Source organism: Olea europaea, chromosome 19, assembly GCF_002742605.1.
Source record: "Olea europaea var. sylvestris chromosome 19, O_europaea_v1, whole genome shotgun sequence".
NCBI classification, from domain to species: domain Eukaryota; kingdom Viridiplantae; phylum Streptophyta; class Magnoliopsida; order Lamiales; family Oleaceae; genus Olea; species Olea europaea.
The window spans coordinates 4,085,101-4,102,928 of NC_036255.1; the positions used below are offsets into that span (position 1 = coordinate 4,085,101).

Consider the following 17,828-nt stretch of genomic DNA (forward strand, 5'->3'; position numbering starts at 1 on the left):
TAAATAAAATTGAAAATTTCCATTTTCCTTTATTTTAAAAAATGTTGAATAGAACCGCACGTAGGGTACTATTAAGGAGAACCACACGTAGGGTTCTCGTTTTTCCATTTTTCTTTATTTTAAAGAATGAAAATCATACGGGGTTGGATATAAATTTTCCATTTTTTATTATTGTAAAAACTATCAGAGAGAACCACCCTTCTCGCAAAATCTCAGTTTTAAATGTGAAATCGAAATCCTCAGGCGACCATTTAACTTTTTTCCTCTTGGGCAAAGGTTCAAAGGAGCAGTCCGTACACATTTTCTTGCAGCAAACACTTCTGAGGAAGAGAGGCCACATGACATCCAAGGTATGATGATTAACATCTGAATATGAAGATCCGATGCCTGCTACTTTATTCTAAACTAGCAATTTTCCTTTTTATCTGATTTTAGTTAATCGATAGTTTTTCCTTTTAACTTGTTCTCCAGGTTTAATTTGGCTCGTTCGATGATGTTCAAACTTTAGATCTGCCGACTTTAGGTCTGTATTTGGTCGATTATTTTTTTGTTGGGATAGTTATTGTTTACTGGCAATCAATTCTTGATGCAAAAATAAAACTAAAACTGATGTTCCGACTTTAGATCTGTATTTGGTCGATTATTTTTATGTCAGGATAGTTATTGTTTATTGGCAGTCAATTCTTGACACAAAAATAAAATTAAAACTGAGGTTTCGACTTTAGATCTGTATTTGGTCGATTATTTTTTTGTTGGGATAGCTATTGTTTACTGGCAGTCAATTCTTGGCACAAAAATAAAAATTAAAACTTTTGGCTTTCTTCTCCAATTTAATTTTTGGGTATTCTTCTACTGAATTTAGGAAATCATCTTCAGCTAATAATATGATAATTTCATTTATTTGAATTCTTTTGATTTTACACATTAATTTTGGAAGCTGGTAAATATTTTCATTCAACTTTATAATTACTGATTAATTTGCTTTTCATTCAACTGTTTTTTCAAAGGCACATTCTGGGAAGCTCACTTCCTCCCATTCAATCCAACAGACAAACAGTATATCTCTAACATACATAGACCCTTCTGGTAAAATGCATTGAGCAAATTGTAGTTTTTTCGTTTTGTTCCCCCTTCATTTTTTGAAAATTTTATGTAATGTTTATATTTAATCATTTGTGTAAATTGTTGCTATGTTTCTCCTTTTGATCATTTCTCCTTTTGTTGCTATTCCATCATTATGTTTAGTTAAAAGGTGCCTTATATTTAGACTATTTTTGGAAGTGCATTTTTGAAAGTCTAAAAGCAATTTTTGGTGATAAAAAATTATTTTATTTAAAGTACGATGTTGTTTGGGAGAGATTTTGAAAGTATAAATTGCACTTTATATGTGAACATGTTATGGAAGATTCATTGCGCATGTGTAAATCACAGGTAATAAATTATTAAAATTGGGCAGAAAGAAAATTTGCTACATACTTAGTGTGCCGTTCTTTTCTTCAAAGAATATTAGCATGAATGCCTTGTCTTTCAACTATATTAGTGATTCATTATTGTGAATCTTTGCAGGTGCTCCATTGACAGTTGCTAAGGAAACAGGAATATGACTCGGGATGGGCACAAATATGCACCCTTCTTCATCTTTGCTCAATAACCATAAGGATGATCTTTGCCCTTCGTTTTACTTAGCACTAAACTAAATAATTTATTAATGTTTTGGACATAGTAAGATTGCTTTAAATATTTTGATATCTTTTTTGTATTCCAAAATATATATACTCTAAAGTGCTAACAATGACTACTTGTATAATGATCACAACGATACGGAAGATGTCATTCTAGAGCTTAATTAAACTTTTCATCCTAATGGTTACCTCCATCATGCATAATTAGATTCATGAATAATTAAGACTTCAAAGTTCAGTTTTTGATGTCATTGTAAATATCAAGTGTCAGATTAAAATCTTCATGTCATTGTACATATAAAGATCTAGGACTGTCATTTATTTATTTGGAGACTATGAATTGCCGAATTCAACAAATTTAATATTTTTACTTATTATTTACTCTTTTGAAGCTATTTTTTTGACAATAAATTTGACCCCACAACTTTTGAAGATAAATTTAGTCGTACTTATGCCTTCAAAATTCGAAGTGTATTAATATGAACAATTTTTTCCATTTTTGAATAGGCTGTAATTTAATCTGTCTTTACACAATTTTTTCATTAATTGATAAATTGGAGCATGAAGGAACGGGAAATGCCGAATTGACAGTCATTTTGTAGAAGTTTGTGCAATGTTATTGTACATTCTTTGTCATTTAAAATGGATCATAAGTTTCATATTTTATTCTTTTGTTATTAATTCATTTCCAGGCGGTGAACTTGATGTAGTTTTTTATACCCGGCCTTTTACAGTTGGAGAAAATTTACATTTTAACATCTCAAATAGTCTTCTAAGCAAGCTCTTCAAAAGAACAAAGAAGGCTGCTATCAGAGGTTTTTGGGCAGAAAGCAAATTTGCTACATACTGTATTGTGATGTCCTTTTCTTTAAAGAATATTAGCATGAATGCCTTGTCTCTCAACTATGTTAGTAATTCATTATTGTGAATCTTTGCAGGTGCTCAATTGACAGTTGCTAAGGAAACAGGAAGACGACTCAGGATGGACACAAATATGTACCCTTCTTCATCTTTGCTCAAAAACCATAAGGATGATCTTTGCCCTTCGTCTTACTTAGCACTAAACTAAATAATCTATTAATGTTTTGGACATAGTAAGGTTGCTTTAAATATTTTGATATCTTTTTTGTATTCCAAAATATATACACTCTAAAGTGCTAACAATAACTACTTGTACAATGACCGCAACGATACGGAAGATGTCATTCTTGAGCTTTGTTAAACTTTTCATCCTAATGTTTACCTCCATGCATAATTAGATTCATGGATAATTAAGACTTCAAAGTTCAGTTTTTAATGTCATTGTAAATATCAAGCATCAAATTAAAATCTTCATGTCATTGTACGTATAAAGATCTAGGACTGTCACTTATTTATTTGGAGGCCATGAATTGCCGAATTCAACAAATTTAATATTTTTACTTATTATTTACTCTTTTGAAGCTATTTTTTTGGCATAAATTTGACCCCACAAGTTTTGAAGATAAATTCAGCCGTACTTAGGCATTCAAAATTTGAAGTGAGGATTATTAAAATGAACAATTTTTTTCCTTTTTTGAATAGGCTGTAATTTAATCTATCTTTACGCAATTTTTTCATTAATTGATAAATTGGAGCATGAACGAACGGGGAATGCCAATTTGACAGTCATTTTGTAGAAGTTTGTGCAATGTTGTTGTACATTCTTTGTCATTTATAATGGATCATAAGTTTCATATTTTATTCTTTTGTAATTCATTTCTAGGTGGTGAACATGATGTAGTTTTTTATACCGTCTTTTAAAGTGGGGAAAATTTACATTTTAACATCTCAAACTGGTCTTCTAAGCAAGCTCTTCAAAAGAACAGAGAAGCCAGCTGTCAGAGGTTTCATTTTATAGTTCTATTTAGTAGTAAATAACTGTGAAAAATGGCATGGGGTAAGATAAGGGCAAAGGTTCAAAGGAGCAGTCTGTACGCATTTTCTTGCAGCAGACCACATGATAAGGGCAAAGGTTCAAAGGAGCACTTCTGAGGAAGAGAGGCCACATGACATCCAAGGTATGATGATTAACATCTAAATATGAAGATCTGATGCCTACTACTTTATTCTAAACTAGCAACCTTCCTTTTTATATGCTTTTCATATTACTTAATCAATAGTCTTTCCTTTGAACTTGTTCTCCAGGATTAATTTGGCTCGTTTGATGAAGACAAAGTTAAGTTTTACAGTTATAACTAATTAAATTTCCTTTTTATTATGGCAATCTTTTTTGTACTGTTTGTGAGATTATGTGAGTCAGCTATGTTAAGGTTGCCTTCTTTCTCTTTGCGAGTCTCTTTTGTGAGTAAAGTGAAGTAATCGACTCTTTCTTCGATTCTCTTTGAGAGTGCCATCTTCACTATTTTTTTGTGGATTTTTTGGAGCATTGGCGAATGGAGTAACCTTTGTGGTCATCGAAAGGTGTTGATTTGTCATAGTGAGTTTGAGATGCATTAGTAGTGAGTTGGATGTCTTCTGGTAAGGTGGAGTATAGATGCCTAGGGGTACATGATGTTTTGTACCGGGAGATGTAGAGTGTAACATTTGGATCACGAGTGGAGACGTGATCAAATGTGTAGAATCATTTATCTGTGAAAGAGATCCTATACAGGTAGAGTGCGAGAGAGGCACTTCTATTATTTTTGTAAGGTGGAGTCCCATTATCCACGTAGGTTGGGAGAAGTGATGTGGTGATAGAGAATTATCCCGTGAATTTAGGATCTATTGTGATCTACTAGTTAGACATGAGTTGAGTAATCAGTCTAGTGAGCATAGTGGGCGATGAGAGGAGATATGTGTTCTCGAGGTGTGAGTAATATGGAATGGGATAAGGTAAGTGTGGTGAGATCTTTCGTGTGGTCACTTATGCATTTGTCGCATATGTGTTTGACCGTGTGCTGATTAACTTGGTGTTAATCTTTGGTCTTGTGTGAACGTGATTTTGAAAAGATCTCTGTGTCTGTTATCCTATGTATCTTTATCGCATGATTTTTTGTTCATTGTGAATACTTGTTCCTACTTGGGGGTTTTTTTTTTTGGATCTTAGCCCCGATGAGTATACGGAGCAGGTATGGTGTGTGTTTCGATTCGAAACACGAGGTAAGGTCTGAGATACCAATTTTATTGGATTACCTTGATTGTGCAAGTTTGAACTTTGTGTTTTTGTTGCTTGCAGATTATTATACATCAAGGTGGAGATTGTTGGGTTTTTTGATACCCAATAATTCCGGGCGATGATTTAAAACAGTTGTCGAATTATTTATCGACACATGGACTTGGCTCGACTCGGAGACGAACTACACTTTTGGATGGCTCGAGTTTGGGTTGAAGTATTATTTGGTTAGTTGGACCATTTAGTGATTAATATGGAGTTGCAAATTGGCCCATTAGTTATTATGTTTTACTTGGCCTATGTTGTGATGTCTAGACCCAATTGGAGTGACCTAACCTATGCAATATATATCCATCTCTTCTACAGCCATGAATGTATTGTGTGTGGTTGTGTGTGAGTTGAAGGAGAGAAGGCCGAGAGTGAGAGATGGCTGAGAGGTGAGGAGAAGCCGGTTTTGGAAAAAATATGGAGAGAGTTTTCACCATTGTTGCTTCTTCTTCTCCCGGTTACCACTACCATCCCTTCTCCTTCGTGAGGATTGAATCGGTGTTCGTTTGATTGTTTTCTGAGCTCGAAATCAAGATTTATCGAGGGATTTTCGCGATAGTCAGGACAACAAAAGTACTTTCATCTCTTATGTGAAATCCTTTTTATAATGTCTCCTTCAAAAATTTTGATGAAACAATCTTCATAGAGCCTAGTGCTGTCATCTTTTGTACTTGTGGACACCTTGTGTTCAATTTTTGTTATTTTTTCTCTCTATTAATAACTTCATTTTTGTATAAATATCTAATACTTAATAATTTGCCTGAAAAACTGTTTCGCGAGTTTGCTAATATGATTTTGTTGCTGCTAGGTGCACAATGACCCTTTAAAAGCTCCAGTTGATGGTCCAACTCAGTGGGTAAGTTCCACTTGACTGAGAAACTTATTTCAGTTCTTTGCATAATAAGCAGCTTTCTGTAGGACATTATGGAAGTGGTGGTCTTTGTTTTGGCTTTTACTGTTTATTTGTTTTATGTATCCTCTTCCACATGTGGAGGAACTGCTGGAAGAGCTCATAGAAATTGCTGTAAGTTTCTCTTCACCTGTTTCCGATATGTTCTGTCAATGGTATGATAATGATTAACGTTTTTCTTAAATAAGAAACTAGTGTCAAGAGGCCTAGGAAACATTTTCAAAAGCAACATGCAAAAAATTTAGAGATTCTCATGACAAATCCATTAACAAGTAAACCTCTGGATAATAAAACAATAAGCATTTCAAAATACTAGTACCAAACTTAGTTCATGATCGAGTGATGGCAGTTCTGCATCCACTGTTGGCCGAACTTAGTTCATGTGGCTCATCTCTATCCAGCCATTTGTAAGTGGTAAATTTGTTGTGAATGATAGCATGGGAAACTGTTAAATGTGTATAGTGTTTAAGATGTAGTTTCATCAGTGCATCAAGGTATATATCTACCAGCAGACGGCAGTCAGATATAAAGATGTTATCAATATGCAACCTCAGATTGTTATATCGATTCAGACGTTTTTAAAACAAAGAATAAGACGATATGGGGCTAAAATTAGAAATTTTTAGGTCTCGGGGCTAGTCTTCATCCTCAGTATTCTTGCTTAGTGAGAACTTGAATAGAGTACGACCCTTTATATAGTTTCTTGGCTACTTGTTTCTCTCTTGAGTTAATGCATTTGGTTGGATATGAGCCTCAGGTTTCATAAAAAGGTGCCACATAATCAAATTATTCCACCATGTTGCAATAATCTATTATGCAAGTCCACGCGCAAGAAAAGAACCCTTCTACTTGTTGCAATGTTTTTCTCTTAGTCACAATGTGCTATTTGATGCCATCATATTTGCTTTATCCTTTTATTTATGCATTTGTATTTGTAGAGGGTCAGCAAGGGGAAGCAACACTTTCAAATTGATCTCACTCCATTCAGTTTATGAGTATTCTGCAGCTTCTCATAGGTAAGATTCTAAAACTTGAGGTCCTGAACCAGACACGATTTTCTACAATTGATGTGTGTGTGCGTGTGCGTGTGTATGTGTTTTGATGAGGAATATGTGTGTTCAAATAACTAATCATATTACTTTGACAATAAGGTTTCTGAATTGCCCTTATTTGATCAACACACTAGCTTCTATGTAGTTGATAAGGGAAAGGCATACTTCTGCGAGTTTAGTGTCATTTTTTGCCCAGAGGATAGCTTGAATGAGTCTTTGAACGTGTATAAGTGTAAGTGCTAACACGAGAAGAAAACCCTAATTTACAATCTTGTTCTCTGTGTAGAATTTTATTGGAGGCTGGACAATTGGACAACTGTGGGGGCAGATCACGGTTGCTGGAATGAAAGAATAATGAAGGAGTTTGTAGAATCAATGAAAGGTACAATTTCTATCACAGTTTCTATCTAAACACAAAGCAAATTCTTGGTGGAAATTGAAATTTGTTTTTATTTTCGCTGCGCATGGTTAAGTAGATTCCAACAATAAGTACAATGGATGCATCTTTTATTAATTTTGGATTGGTTAATAACATCCATTTCTCAGTAAGAACGTAAATTTGACTATCCAAGAATCATAAAATAGCCTGTAAATTCAGTCGTCTGCAAGTCATTCTATATCCTATGAAGTTTCAAAACAGATCTGTATTTCTGTTATTTTCTTTGTTGCATGACTGGACATTTGTGTTTAGTTCCTCGCACTTTAGAACTTCCTTCCAAAAATTTCTAATTCTCGAGAGTGCATGGTGTATATGTACCATGTAATGCTATCTGGCTCTGGACATATTAGGAGTGATTTTAGAATTGATTTTTGGGATTTAATGAAGTTTTGTAAGTGATTTCTTTTATTTTCTATTTATGTCTGGTTAAAGAATCAGTTGTCATTTAGGGCCTGTTTGATTGGCCATGAATTTCATGGAATTTCCATTTTCCATCTTTATCATTGTTTGATGGCACGTATTTACCATGGAATTGGTATTCCAAGTTCCTCCCCTCCCCCACGCGCTAGTTTTCCTTCTTTCTCTGGAATTTCAATTCTTATGGGTTTGGTAAGAATTAAAATTTCAGGAAATTTTTTATTTTTTATTTATTTATTATTATTTTAAGTAACGGGAACAAATTCTATGTCTAATTATAAAAAAATATTTTCTTTAATCGACAATTTTCATGTAAAACAAAACCAAACGTATACCAAAAGATAGATGATTTTTTTGATTTTTTTTGGCAATGAAAACAAATTTTATCCTCAATACCAGTAAATTTTATTCCTTTAATTAACAATTTTCAAGTAAAATAAAATCAAACGAACACTAAAAAACACTTTTATTTCAATATTTTTCACATGAAAAATTATACACATCAAGTACAATAATTTACAATTCCCAGAAAAATAATTTCTAAATAATTCAATTAACTAGAATTCGTTTTCTTTTCACCAAAATTCCATCTTTACAATCAAATGGACCCTTAGTTATTGAATGAATAGTAGGTTTTTCAAATTTAGGAATATCAATGGGTTGAGCCGACTCCGTAACCTCACGAGCTTGGCTCGCGCTCGTGGAGAGCTGAGCTCGTGGGCCGAGTGGAGCTTTGGCTCTCGAGCTCATCAATTTGTTTTTTAAATTTTTTTACTTTTAATACAGAAAAACACAAATAGTTTAATGAAGAAACTTTTTAAAAAAATAAAAAGTGTTAAAAAAACACAAATAATTTAATGCATTTTAAAAATAATAATTTAACGAAGACAATTTATTTTATTTTATTTTTATCATATTGTAATACTTTTTATAAAATATAAAATATTTTTGTAATGAAGACGAATTGTTTTTTGTAATACATTTACAAAAAATACATTTTTTTCGATTTCTTTTTAAAGTAGATAAATATAAACCCTCCTCCTTTATCCAAACTTGGGACCGACTACATCAATTTTAAGTAGGGGAGTTAAAAAATGTACACGAACAACTTGTTATAACGTGTACAATTTTTTAAAGAAAATTAAATTTAACGATTAAAAAATAAGAAAATTTTGATTAATATAATTAAATTAAATATTACTTATGTGACAACATGCAATTTCAGCGTATTTATCTAATAGTCGAAAATGAATGTCCTGTCAATCCTTCATGTACATTAACGCTTCCAAAACATCTTCTTTCTATCGACTTCTGACATCGGTCAAAACCCTTTTATCTACATTAAAAGTAGACTTCAAAGCGTGCTAACCGGATGTGTCAGGAAATCTTTCGTAATTGCAGAAACAATTGACCAACATCTTTCGTACTTTCGCCATAATTCAATTACTAATTCTGAACTTTTTTTAATTGTTCTGCCTGTTAGCATATTATGATTGAAGTAATCAATTAATTCAACAGGCATCGCATTTTGAGTTGCGGCCGATATTTGATGAGATGCAAGTACAGACGATATGGCACTAGAACACATTACAGTTGCGTCATATCTAAATGTATTAATGCCTTGAAATAAATTCATTATTTTGGCATAATCTTCTTCAATTCAATCGAAGGAGTAGGTGCAGAGGGTACCCGACTAACATTCGCATCCATTCGTTTCACATATAAATCATACATTCCATATAATGTTTACTCTAAATTCTATAGGTGATAAGTGTATCAAGTGTTAATGCTTTATTGATTTGATCAATTACATATTTAGTTTCTGAAATATTATATCAGGGGTCCATTGCGCATGTTAAAGGAAATAATATAGGCAGTTCTTCCCAATATTTTCTAAATTTTAATTCCTTAGCAATTATAATTTAACTGAAATCATGATCATTTTTATATTTATGGAATGTACTTTCAATTATATAGAGGTGTTCAAGCACTATATATCTAGTGGGATAATAAGCGCTCGATAAAATCTCTGTGGTCTCATAAAAAATGTCAAAAATCGTTTAACTTTTAAAACTAAAACCCAATCGGATTTATTCAACATACCATCATCATCGCTTTTAACGTGTCTATTGTTATAAAAGTCAGTTATTAAATATTTGAAACCTTCACATGACTTTAATAGCAAATAAGTAGAGTTTCATCTATGGCCTACGTCGCTAACAAATGTTTTAGCAGTCGTCACCCCTAGTTCGGCATAAAAATTTTCAAATGCTTGTTTTTTACTATGAGAGATCGTAATATATACTAATGCGTTCCTAATCCTTTGAAGTCCATCATTTATATGTTTTAAACAATCTTACACAATTAAATTCAAAATATGGCACACACAAATACCCACCGAAATCAGGTTGAAGTACCCTTACAATTTATCGACGACTACCTTATTAACACTAGTATTATCGAAAGTAAAAGATCGAATTTTACTTTATCAAATCTATCTATTTTCTGTTCAATTTTTTGGTAATCAGTATTAGGAAGAATGATACCATGAAAGGGCAATCACTCATTCTTAAAACCAGCGTTCTTAAGACCAAAGAGTCGGGCGGAAAGGGGGGAAAGCTCTCCGTTCTTGGTTCTCCTGTAGCTGGAACCTCACCTTGACACCAAAGAAGAGTTCGACCCAATGCTTTATTTCTGCCCTCGTTGATCCTGATTCGACATTAGAAGCATCAAAAGTTGAATGATTCGATCAATTGGTATGAATTTTGGAAAGATGCAATTTTTTCAGTCAGTATAGCTTATTTCGGAATATTTATAGCGTCCTTTTTACCATAGAACCCTGTTCAATAAGTGGAATGCATTAGCTTTCTGTTCTCAAGTTGGGCAGCAAGGGTCGGAGAAGGGCAATCACTCATTCTTAAAACCAGCGTTCTTCAGAAGTAGAAAAAGGAAAAAATATAGTGATAATTTGATTCTTCGTCGCCGTAGTAAATAGGCGAGAAAATAGAATTTCTTTCTTCGTCTTTACAACAAAAAAAAAATAGGAGGATAATAATATCATTTTAGTTATGGGCGAACGACGGGAATTGAACCCGCGCATGGTGGATGAGAACCAAGTCCTAGTAGCCCCGCTAAATGGTGATTCAACATAGATTCTATATCTTGAAACCAAGCCAATTTTGGGGCCGCTTTCTGATAATGAAACCAACCAGCAAAAAGCATTAACGCTGCAAAGACAATAACTCCCCCCCGAACACAGCTTACAACTTTCATCGTATTGTGCTCTCCAAAGAACAACTCTTCTCAAAATCTCACTCAAAAGGTGCTGAGTTGGAATCCCATTCTAACTAAGGAATAAATATCTTCATATACCAAACGCTCACTAATGAGTACTGCATCTTCAGAATTATAACCTTCCCATGGCATATAAGCTACTAATACGTTTTTCCCAAAAATTCGTTTATTTGCCTCAAGCTTTCGAGGGGCTTATTCAAGGCTTACTCGAACTATTACTCAACAGAAAATAATAGCTTTGGTTTCGGCTCTCCGTTTCTGGTTCTCCTATAGCTGGAACCTCCAGAACCACAAGAATCCTTAGTTAGAAAGGGATTCCAACTCAGCACCATCCCCTCCCTTCTTCCACTCTGTCTCGAAGAGTAACTAGGACCATTTAATCACGTTTGACCTGATCAATTCGATCAGGCACTCGCCATCTATTTTCATTGTTCAAATCTTTGACCACACGAAAAATAATTGTTCAACTCTTTGACAACATGAAAAAACCAAAGCGATTGCAGATATATATGCTCTTTTATTAACCACTTCCCATATATCAGAAGTTAAAGATATAGCACTCCCATATTGTTAAAAATCCATAATTAATTGTTGTTTCGAATCATTGAAATATTGTATCGTATCGGCACGAAGAGTGTTTCGACTTACCCTAACATACCTTGGTTGCAGATATTCTTTCACGAACGAGACAAAGTGTTGCTTGTCGGCAATAGTCAGAGGCAACTCAGTGGCAACAACAAATTTCACCATTCTAATTCAAGTATTGTCCTCCGAATACACCCATGTGGATAGGGGTGAAGTTGTAAAATCGGCGTTTGGACTTCCAAATTGTAATTGTGTTTGACCAGTTTGAAGAAGTCCATGTCTAGCTGCACATGCTTTGTAGTGGTGGTTGAGATGGTTTGTACCAATTCCTTTTTGCCATGTCAGTCTTTGTTGACACTATTTACATACTGCCTTATATTTTGCGAGGCCATCGATGACGACTTTTCCTGTTGAAATCAACTTAAAGTGATCCCAACATTTTGTTTGTTTTTTGCCCTTTCGCTTTCCCTCGAATTTGGGATGTTTAATTCGGTATCTTCGTCCTCATATTCTGTTTCGGGAATGTTAATATAATCCAAATCGATTGGATTATGACTTCTATGACCGTGAATGTGAACATTTTCAGGTATGAGTACGTCATTTAAATCGACAAATTCATTTGAAAATTGACTTTGCGACGTCCTAGGCGATTCGCCATGTGGCACACATCCCATATCGAACAAACTCTCAACAAATGAGTGTTAATCCATTTGTTTGATTGTTTGTGATGAAATTCAAATATAATAACTAGTAAAGATATAAATATAGTGAGAACTGAGAATTTGATGAATTAAAATTGTAATTGAATAAACTGTAAAAAATGAATTGATATTGAATATTTTGCACAACAGCACAAGAGAGTAAAAACTCGATAATTGATATAAAAGAGAGTTGAGAAGTGAGAATGAAGTTTTGATATGAAAAAAAAATTGGGGGTTATGGGGTATTTATAATAAAAGAAAAAAATGAAAAAATAAAAAAAAAGTTCAGCGACCCAAACGGTCACTGAAAAAGGTAACCAAAACGGTCATTTTATTTTGAAAAATAATCGTTTTGGTCACTGTTTGGACGAGCCGCTCGTGGGGCTTGCACCTCCATCGAGGCCCGCTCGGCTCGCACTCGAGCTCTTGATTTTACGATCCCGAGTCACCCCAAGCCCTATTTCGATGGTCGCTCGACCCGTTTGACATCCTTATTTAAATTTCACTTTTAAATTATGTTGGATCAATGATTTGTGATTCTTGTTATTGATTATTTATCCTTTTCGTGCACAGTTTCAACGAGGAAGATAGATATTTCAGGGGGTTAAAATATAGGAACTTGTATGCCTTCGTTTTAACTGTAGAATTGTGTTTTTGGTGGTATGCATGTCATAGACGCCTGGGTATCAAAAAGAGAATGTGCTAGAAATTGGGTTAATTTTACTCATGGCCATTGAAATTTACACTTAGCGTAGCTTAAGCCATTGAAATTTAATTTGTTTTTGACTCATCATTGAATTTTACAAAATATTTCATTGGAACCTCCAACTAATTTGGCCCATGTTTGGTTATACTTAAAATCTAATTTTAATCTAAATCAAAATCAAACAATCAATATTAACCACATTTTTCATGGATTCCACAACTTTTCAACCACACATTTCAAAAACTTCTATCATAATTTACAAAAAATCTAAGTTTAATTCCCACCCAACGTCTTCTTGATGTTCATATTTCAACTGAACATTCTATTTATTTGTGTGTCTAGCCATGAGATTTGGTAGAAAATCTTAAATGGTTTGATGGGAACACGAATATGTAGAATTTTCGATTAAAAAGTAGACATCAATTTGACTTTGTAGTAAGATCGAAATGTCTCTTGAAGTTAGTAATGAGTCTGAAAAAAATTAAAGCTCAATGACCAATTTGACAAAAAAATGTGAACTTCAATGGCCATTGGTAATGGTTAAATTAACCCCCTAGAAATTTGTCTGAGGAAGAAGGGTTCTCGAGAGAATATACTCCGACAAATTTTATATGTTGAAAGTGAAAGAACCACCTTTCTTCCTACAAATCGTAATTGATATAAGAAACAAGGGCAGATTTGTCCTGAGATTGGATGTGAAGATCATTTACAAATAAATTATGAAATCAATAAAAAATTTGCTGGTAAGATGAGAAATAAGGCAATTATTCTGAAAGTAATTTTACTTAAAAAGGTATACGGCCAAGAAAGAGGGATTTATGTCGCATGGCTAATATTATAGTTCAACTAAATATCTAAAGCATACAAGTAGTTCATGAGTTAATTGCACGTCGACGATTCAAATCTATTTCTATTAGCACGTAAAATTAAGTACTCTGTTTAAGTATGAATAGATCTATTACACGGTATCATGTTTGCTGTCGAAATTGAGATTATGAATATCAGTAAAGTCTTTCAATTACATGATTCGATCATCTTTCCCATTATTTAGAAAAGTGAGCAACCAATTCAAGTGTAAGATACTATCATTATCGTCTGATTAATTAGACATTCAACCCATAATCGTAATTTCTAGTTAATGTGGGGGTAATTAGAGAATTTTATAGGGAGTTTTTGGGTATATGAGAAGATGTTTGTTTTGAAGCATTTATAGGAAATTGTTGCGTGATTTATATTAAGATAATATACTTAAGTAAGTTGGTAATAAAAATTATCTAACAATAAATTTAAGTCATATCACTACTAGCGTTAGAGATTTATTTTGAAATATTATATTTTAGTATGTTTCGTAATAAAAAGTTCACTAGTATTAGTTGTAAGCTCAAAAGGCCATTTTATTCCTAATCTGGTCCATGATAAAGGACAAAAGCCACACAAAACTCAAGAACACACTTTCACTTCCAAAATAAAAATCAAATTCAAAATCATCACTCTTCTGTATCCAAACATTGAACAAGAAGAAAAAAAATCTATGGCCTATATTCTGCCAAATCTTTCTCCAATTCTGCTCCTATCTAAAGAAAAATCCCAGGCCATTGTTTTTCACCAACAATCGCTTTCTCTTCCTCTTACCTCTCCATCCTCAGTATCAAGTTCTTCTGTAAATGCTCAGACAAAGCTTGAGCCGCCTCCACCTCGGGGTCTAGCACAGGTGAACCGGACCCCAAGTGGTCAGGGTAAGAACCAGGACCAGAAGGATGAATTTTTTGTTAACCTAGGTTTAGCTGTACGGACCCTTCGCGAAGACCTTCCTTTAATCTTCACCAAAGACCTTAATTATTACATTTACAGGTACCCTTTTGGTTATTTTATTCATTTATGCTTATGGGTATTTATATTTGTGTAGTTTTCGATTTGTCAGAATTTGAGTGTGTGAGATTGAGATAAAGTGTTTATCTAATTAATTGGCAGGGATGATATAACGTTTGTGGACCCTTTGAATACGTTTACTGGAATTGAAAGTTACAAATTGATATTCTGGGCATTGAGATTTCATGGTAGAATTTTATTTAGAGAGATTTCATTAGACGTGCTTAGAATTTGGCAGCCATCTGAGAATATGATCCTCATCAGATGGAACTTGAAGGGCGTCCCTCGGATACCTTGGGAGGCAAAGGGACAGTTTCAAGGCACATCACGATATAAATTGGATAGAAATGGGAAAATTTACGAGCACAAGGTTGATAATCTGGCATTTAATTTCCCACAGCCATTGAAACCTGCAGCTTCAGTTTTGGATATGGTTGCTGCTTGTCCAGCTAGTCCAAATCCAACATTTCTATGGGGTCCTGTGGACGTGCATTCTTCGTCTTGGGTGGAATTTTATAGGGCTGTAAAGGAGACGTTGGATCGCCAAGGATCGTTGATTGCTCAAGATTGTTTAGCTACTTGTTCATAGTTAGACAGGTTAGCTACTCATGGTTTTTTTATATACAATAGAGGATACCTTACTAGAATTATAAATGTTAGTTATATGTTTATTGATGACTTTTGAAAGTATAAATAAAGTTTGGATGAAAAATACGGGTGTATATAGGTAGATATAATGACCCTACAGAGTTTGTCATACATTTGTATTACTGTGAAAGAGAATACAGGTGCGCGTTTTACCTAATGAAGTGTCTGTGCATTATAAACAATGTGGCATTGACCCTATTTTCACATAGGACTGAATAACATTACTCCTTCATTTTGTGCTAGTCGAATCTAAACCCCAGTCTTGATGTCTTAAATGTTACCCTTCTTAGTAGATGACAGAATAATATAATATTAAGATTTTAACTTCTTTTAGTCTTATTATAATTTTAATATCGTTGAATCCACCATCCTAGGCATATAACAAATGTTCAGACGTTTATCATCTATTGCATTTGTTCAAAGGAAAGGAATTCTTATTCTTCGATTTTCAACTTCCAAATGTAATATGGTGGTGTAATATGCATTGCTTTGTGATATTCAAGATTTGGTGTTTATATAGTAGATCTCTTTACAATGGTACTCCCTATGTAAGAATAATCTTCATGTAATCATAAAAAAAAAGTTTGATCCCAACAGGAGTTAGTTACCATGCATTGTAATAAATTTGTAATTTTTCTAGTTCCTGCCTTAAGGAACTTGCTTTCATAGAGCAATAATTATCGATATACCGTAAAAAATACGTGCAGTGTTACATTAACGGTTAAGATATAATAAGTTATTTATCTAGAACAAAAATTATATATTATGTTATATTAAAAGTTTAAGATGACTATACATATTTTCAACAATACATCAATACATATGATAATTTTTTAAAATTGTGTCAATCTCTTTTATGATTTTATCATCTTAATTAATTATTACTATAGTTCATATTTTACCTCTATACTACTAACATTAAAAGTACTAATTTTAAACAATAATTTTTGTAACTACACCTCTATAGTTGTTATAATGTTCTCATAATCATAAATTTAATTTAATTCCAACATTGTCCGGATAAGTTTAGCAAAAACTCTAAACATTTGAAACATTAACAGACTTACCATAAACATTTGATTTATTTTGAATTGCAGGTGAGATCATTTTGAATTGTTTCTATTCACAATTCCATCAGTTGATCAGAAATTTAACTTTGATCACATTTTTAATATTTTAAGAAGTGGCAAAAAAGTAACTTCCTATTTATCACATTAAATAATTATATTTATTAATTTAAAAAATTAAAAATAAGAAAAAACAAAACAATCCTCTTCATTCTCTCACTCCCTACGCCCACCTCAAATCCTCAGCCACGCGAAAATGCAGAGCACAATAATTGCATTCCCCCCTTCTAAATTTCTCTCTCTACCAAATCTCAAAAGGCCACCTCTGTACAGATTCAATCCCATTTCTCGCAGCCCGTCGAAATAGTGCTGTTTCAAGAATGGTCGGGTCGGGCTCAATTTGGCTCATACTTCTTTGAGTCCTAAAGCGGGTTCAATTATCTGTTCTTTGAGACCTAATGGGTGGATTTCGAACCCAAAAGAGCGGAATTCTTTCGTTCTGATTGATAATGGCATAATCATCAATTGCGAATCTTGAAGCAAACTCAAATCTATCGCCAAAAAAGAGAAGAAAACTCGAGGTAGAAACTCAGACTCAAATTCATTCTAAGGAGATGAGATGAAAGAGGAGGCGGAGCAACAGATCTACTTATCGAAGCTTGTAAATGCCATCTACAACCTTCGCGCGCCTTTTTTTCCACACAGCATTCGGGTAACTCTACTGAAGGCCGAACTTGGTGGAGCAGGGCAATTCTCACCAGTCAACTCAATCTGTGACTCGCTTTGGTCAACAGGATTTATCTGTTCTTTGAGACCCAATGGATGCTTCTTTGAGAACGGCTTCGGTTTGCCTAGAGTTTGGATCTTCTCATGGTAGAATGCGGTGGAGGTTGCCTGGTGGCAATTGTGATGGGATGGATGGTGGTGAAGGGTGGATGTGGTGGCGATGGAGGTTGGGTGGCTGTGGGTTTGAGGTGGGGATGGGGTGAGAGGAAGAAAATGATTCTTTTGTTTTTTCTTATTTTTTAATTTAATGAATATAATCATTTAATATGTTAAATAGAAATTTACTCTTTTACCCCCTATTAAAATACTAAAACTATGGTCAAAATTAAATTTCTGATCAATTGATGAAATTTTGGATGACATGTATCGTTTGAAAATGTTAGGAGTAACGATTACAACAAATAAAAAGTTTAAAAAAAGTCTACTAGGCAATTTTGCATTTTCTTTCCAACTACTCGTGTGTTTAGTGCTCTAGCCTTGTGTGACAATAT

The 17,828-nt window shown here is 33.7% G+C and overlaps 1 protein-coding gene across 4 annotated transcripts; it reads left to right on the forward strand.

Moving 5' to 3' along the window:
• Positions 1 to 181: 181 nt before the first annotated feature.
• On the forward strand, positions 182 to 15,821 carry LOC111368553. Of its 4 annotated transcripts, none has more exons than XR_002698006.1 (8): positions 182 to 350; positions 472 to 523; positions 1,567 to 3,721; positions 5,672 to 5,719; positions 5,782 to 5,887; positions 6,712 to 6,809; positions 7,112 to 7,207; positions 14,939 to 15,071. XR_002698006.1 is itself a non-coding variant. In XM_022989859.1 (2 exons), the coding sequence occupies exons 1-2, from the start codon at positions 14,499 to 14,501 to the stop codon at positions 15,423 to 15,425; spliced, it is 807 nt and encodes a 268-aa protein (XP_022845627.1). In that variant the 5' UTR covers positions 14,348 to 14,498; the 3' UTR covers positions 15,426 to 15,821. The 4 variants fall into 4 exon arrangements, 1 of the variants encoding a protein (XP_022845627.1); XR_002698007.1 differs by having other exon boundaries at positions 1,567 to 2,530; positions 2,621 to 3,721; positions 5,672 to 5,887; XR_002698005.1 differs by having other exon boundaries at positions 5,672 to 5,887.
• The last annotated feature ends 2,007 nt before the right edge of the window (positions 15,822 to 17,828 follow it).

What these genes read in the sequence shown, in the direction of transcription:
- LOC111368553 (XM_022989859.1), top strand. Translation starts at nt 14,499, where the DNA reads ATGGCCTATATTCTGCCAAATCTTTCTCCAATTCTGCTCCTATCTAAA. An exon ending in CTTAATTATTACATTTACAG is followed by an intron (nt 14,819 to 14,938) that starts GTACCCTTTTGG and finishes ATTAATTGGCAG; the next exon opens with GGATGATATAACGTTTGTGG.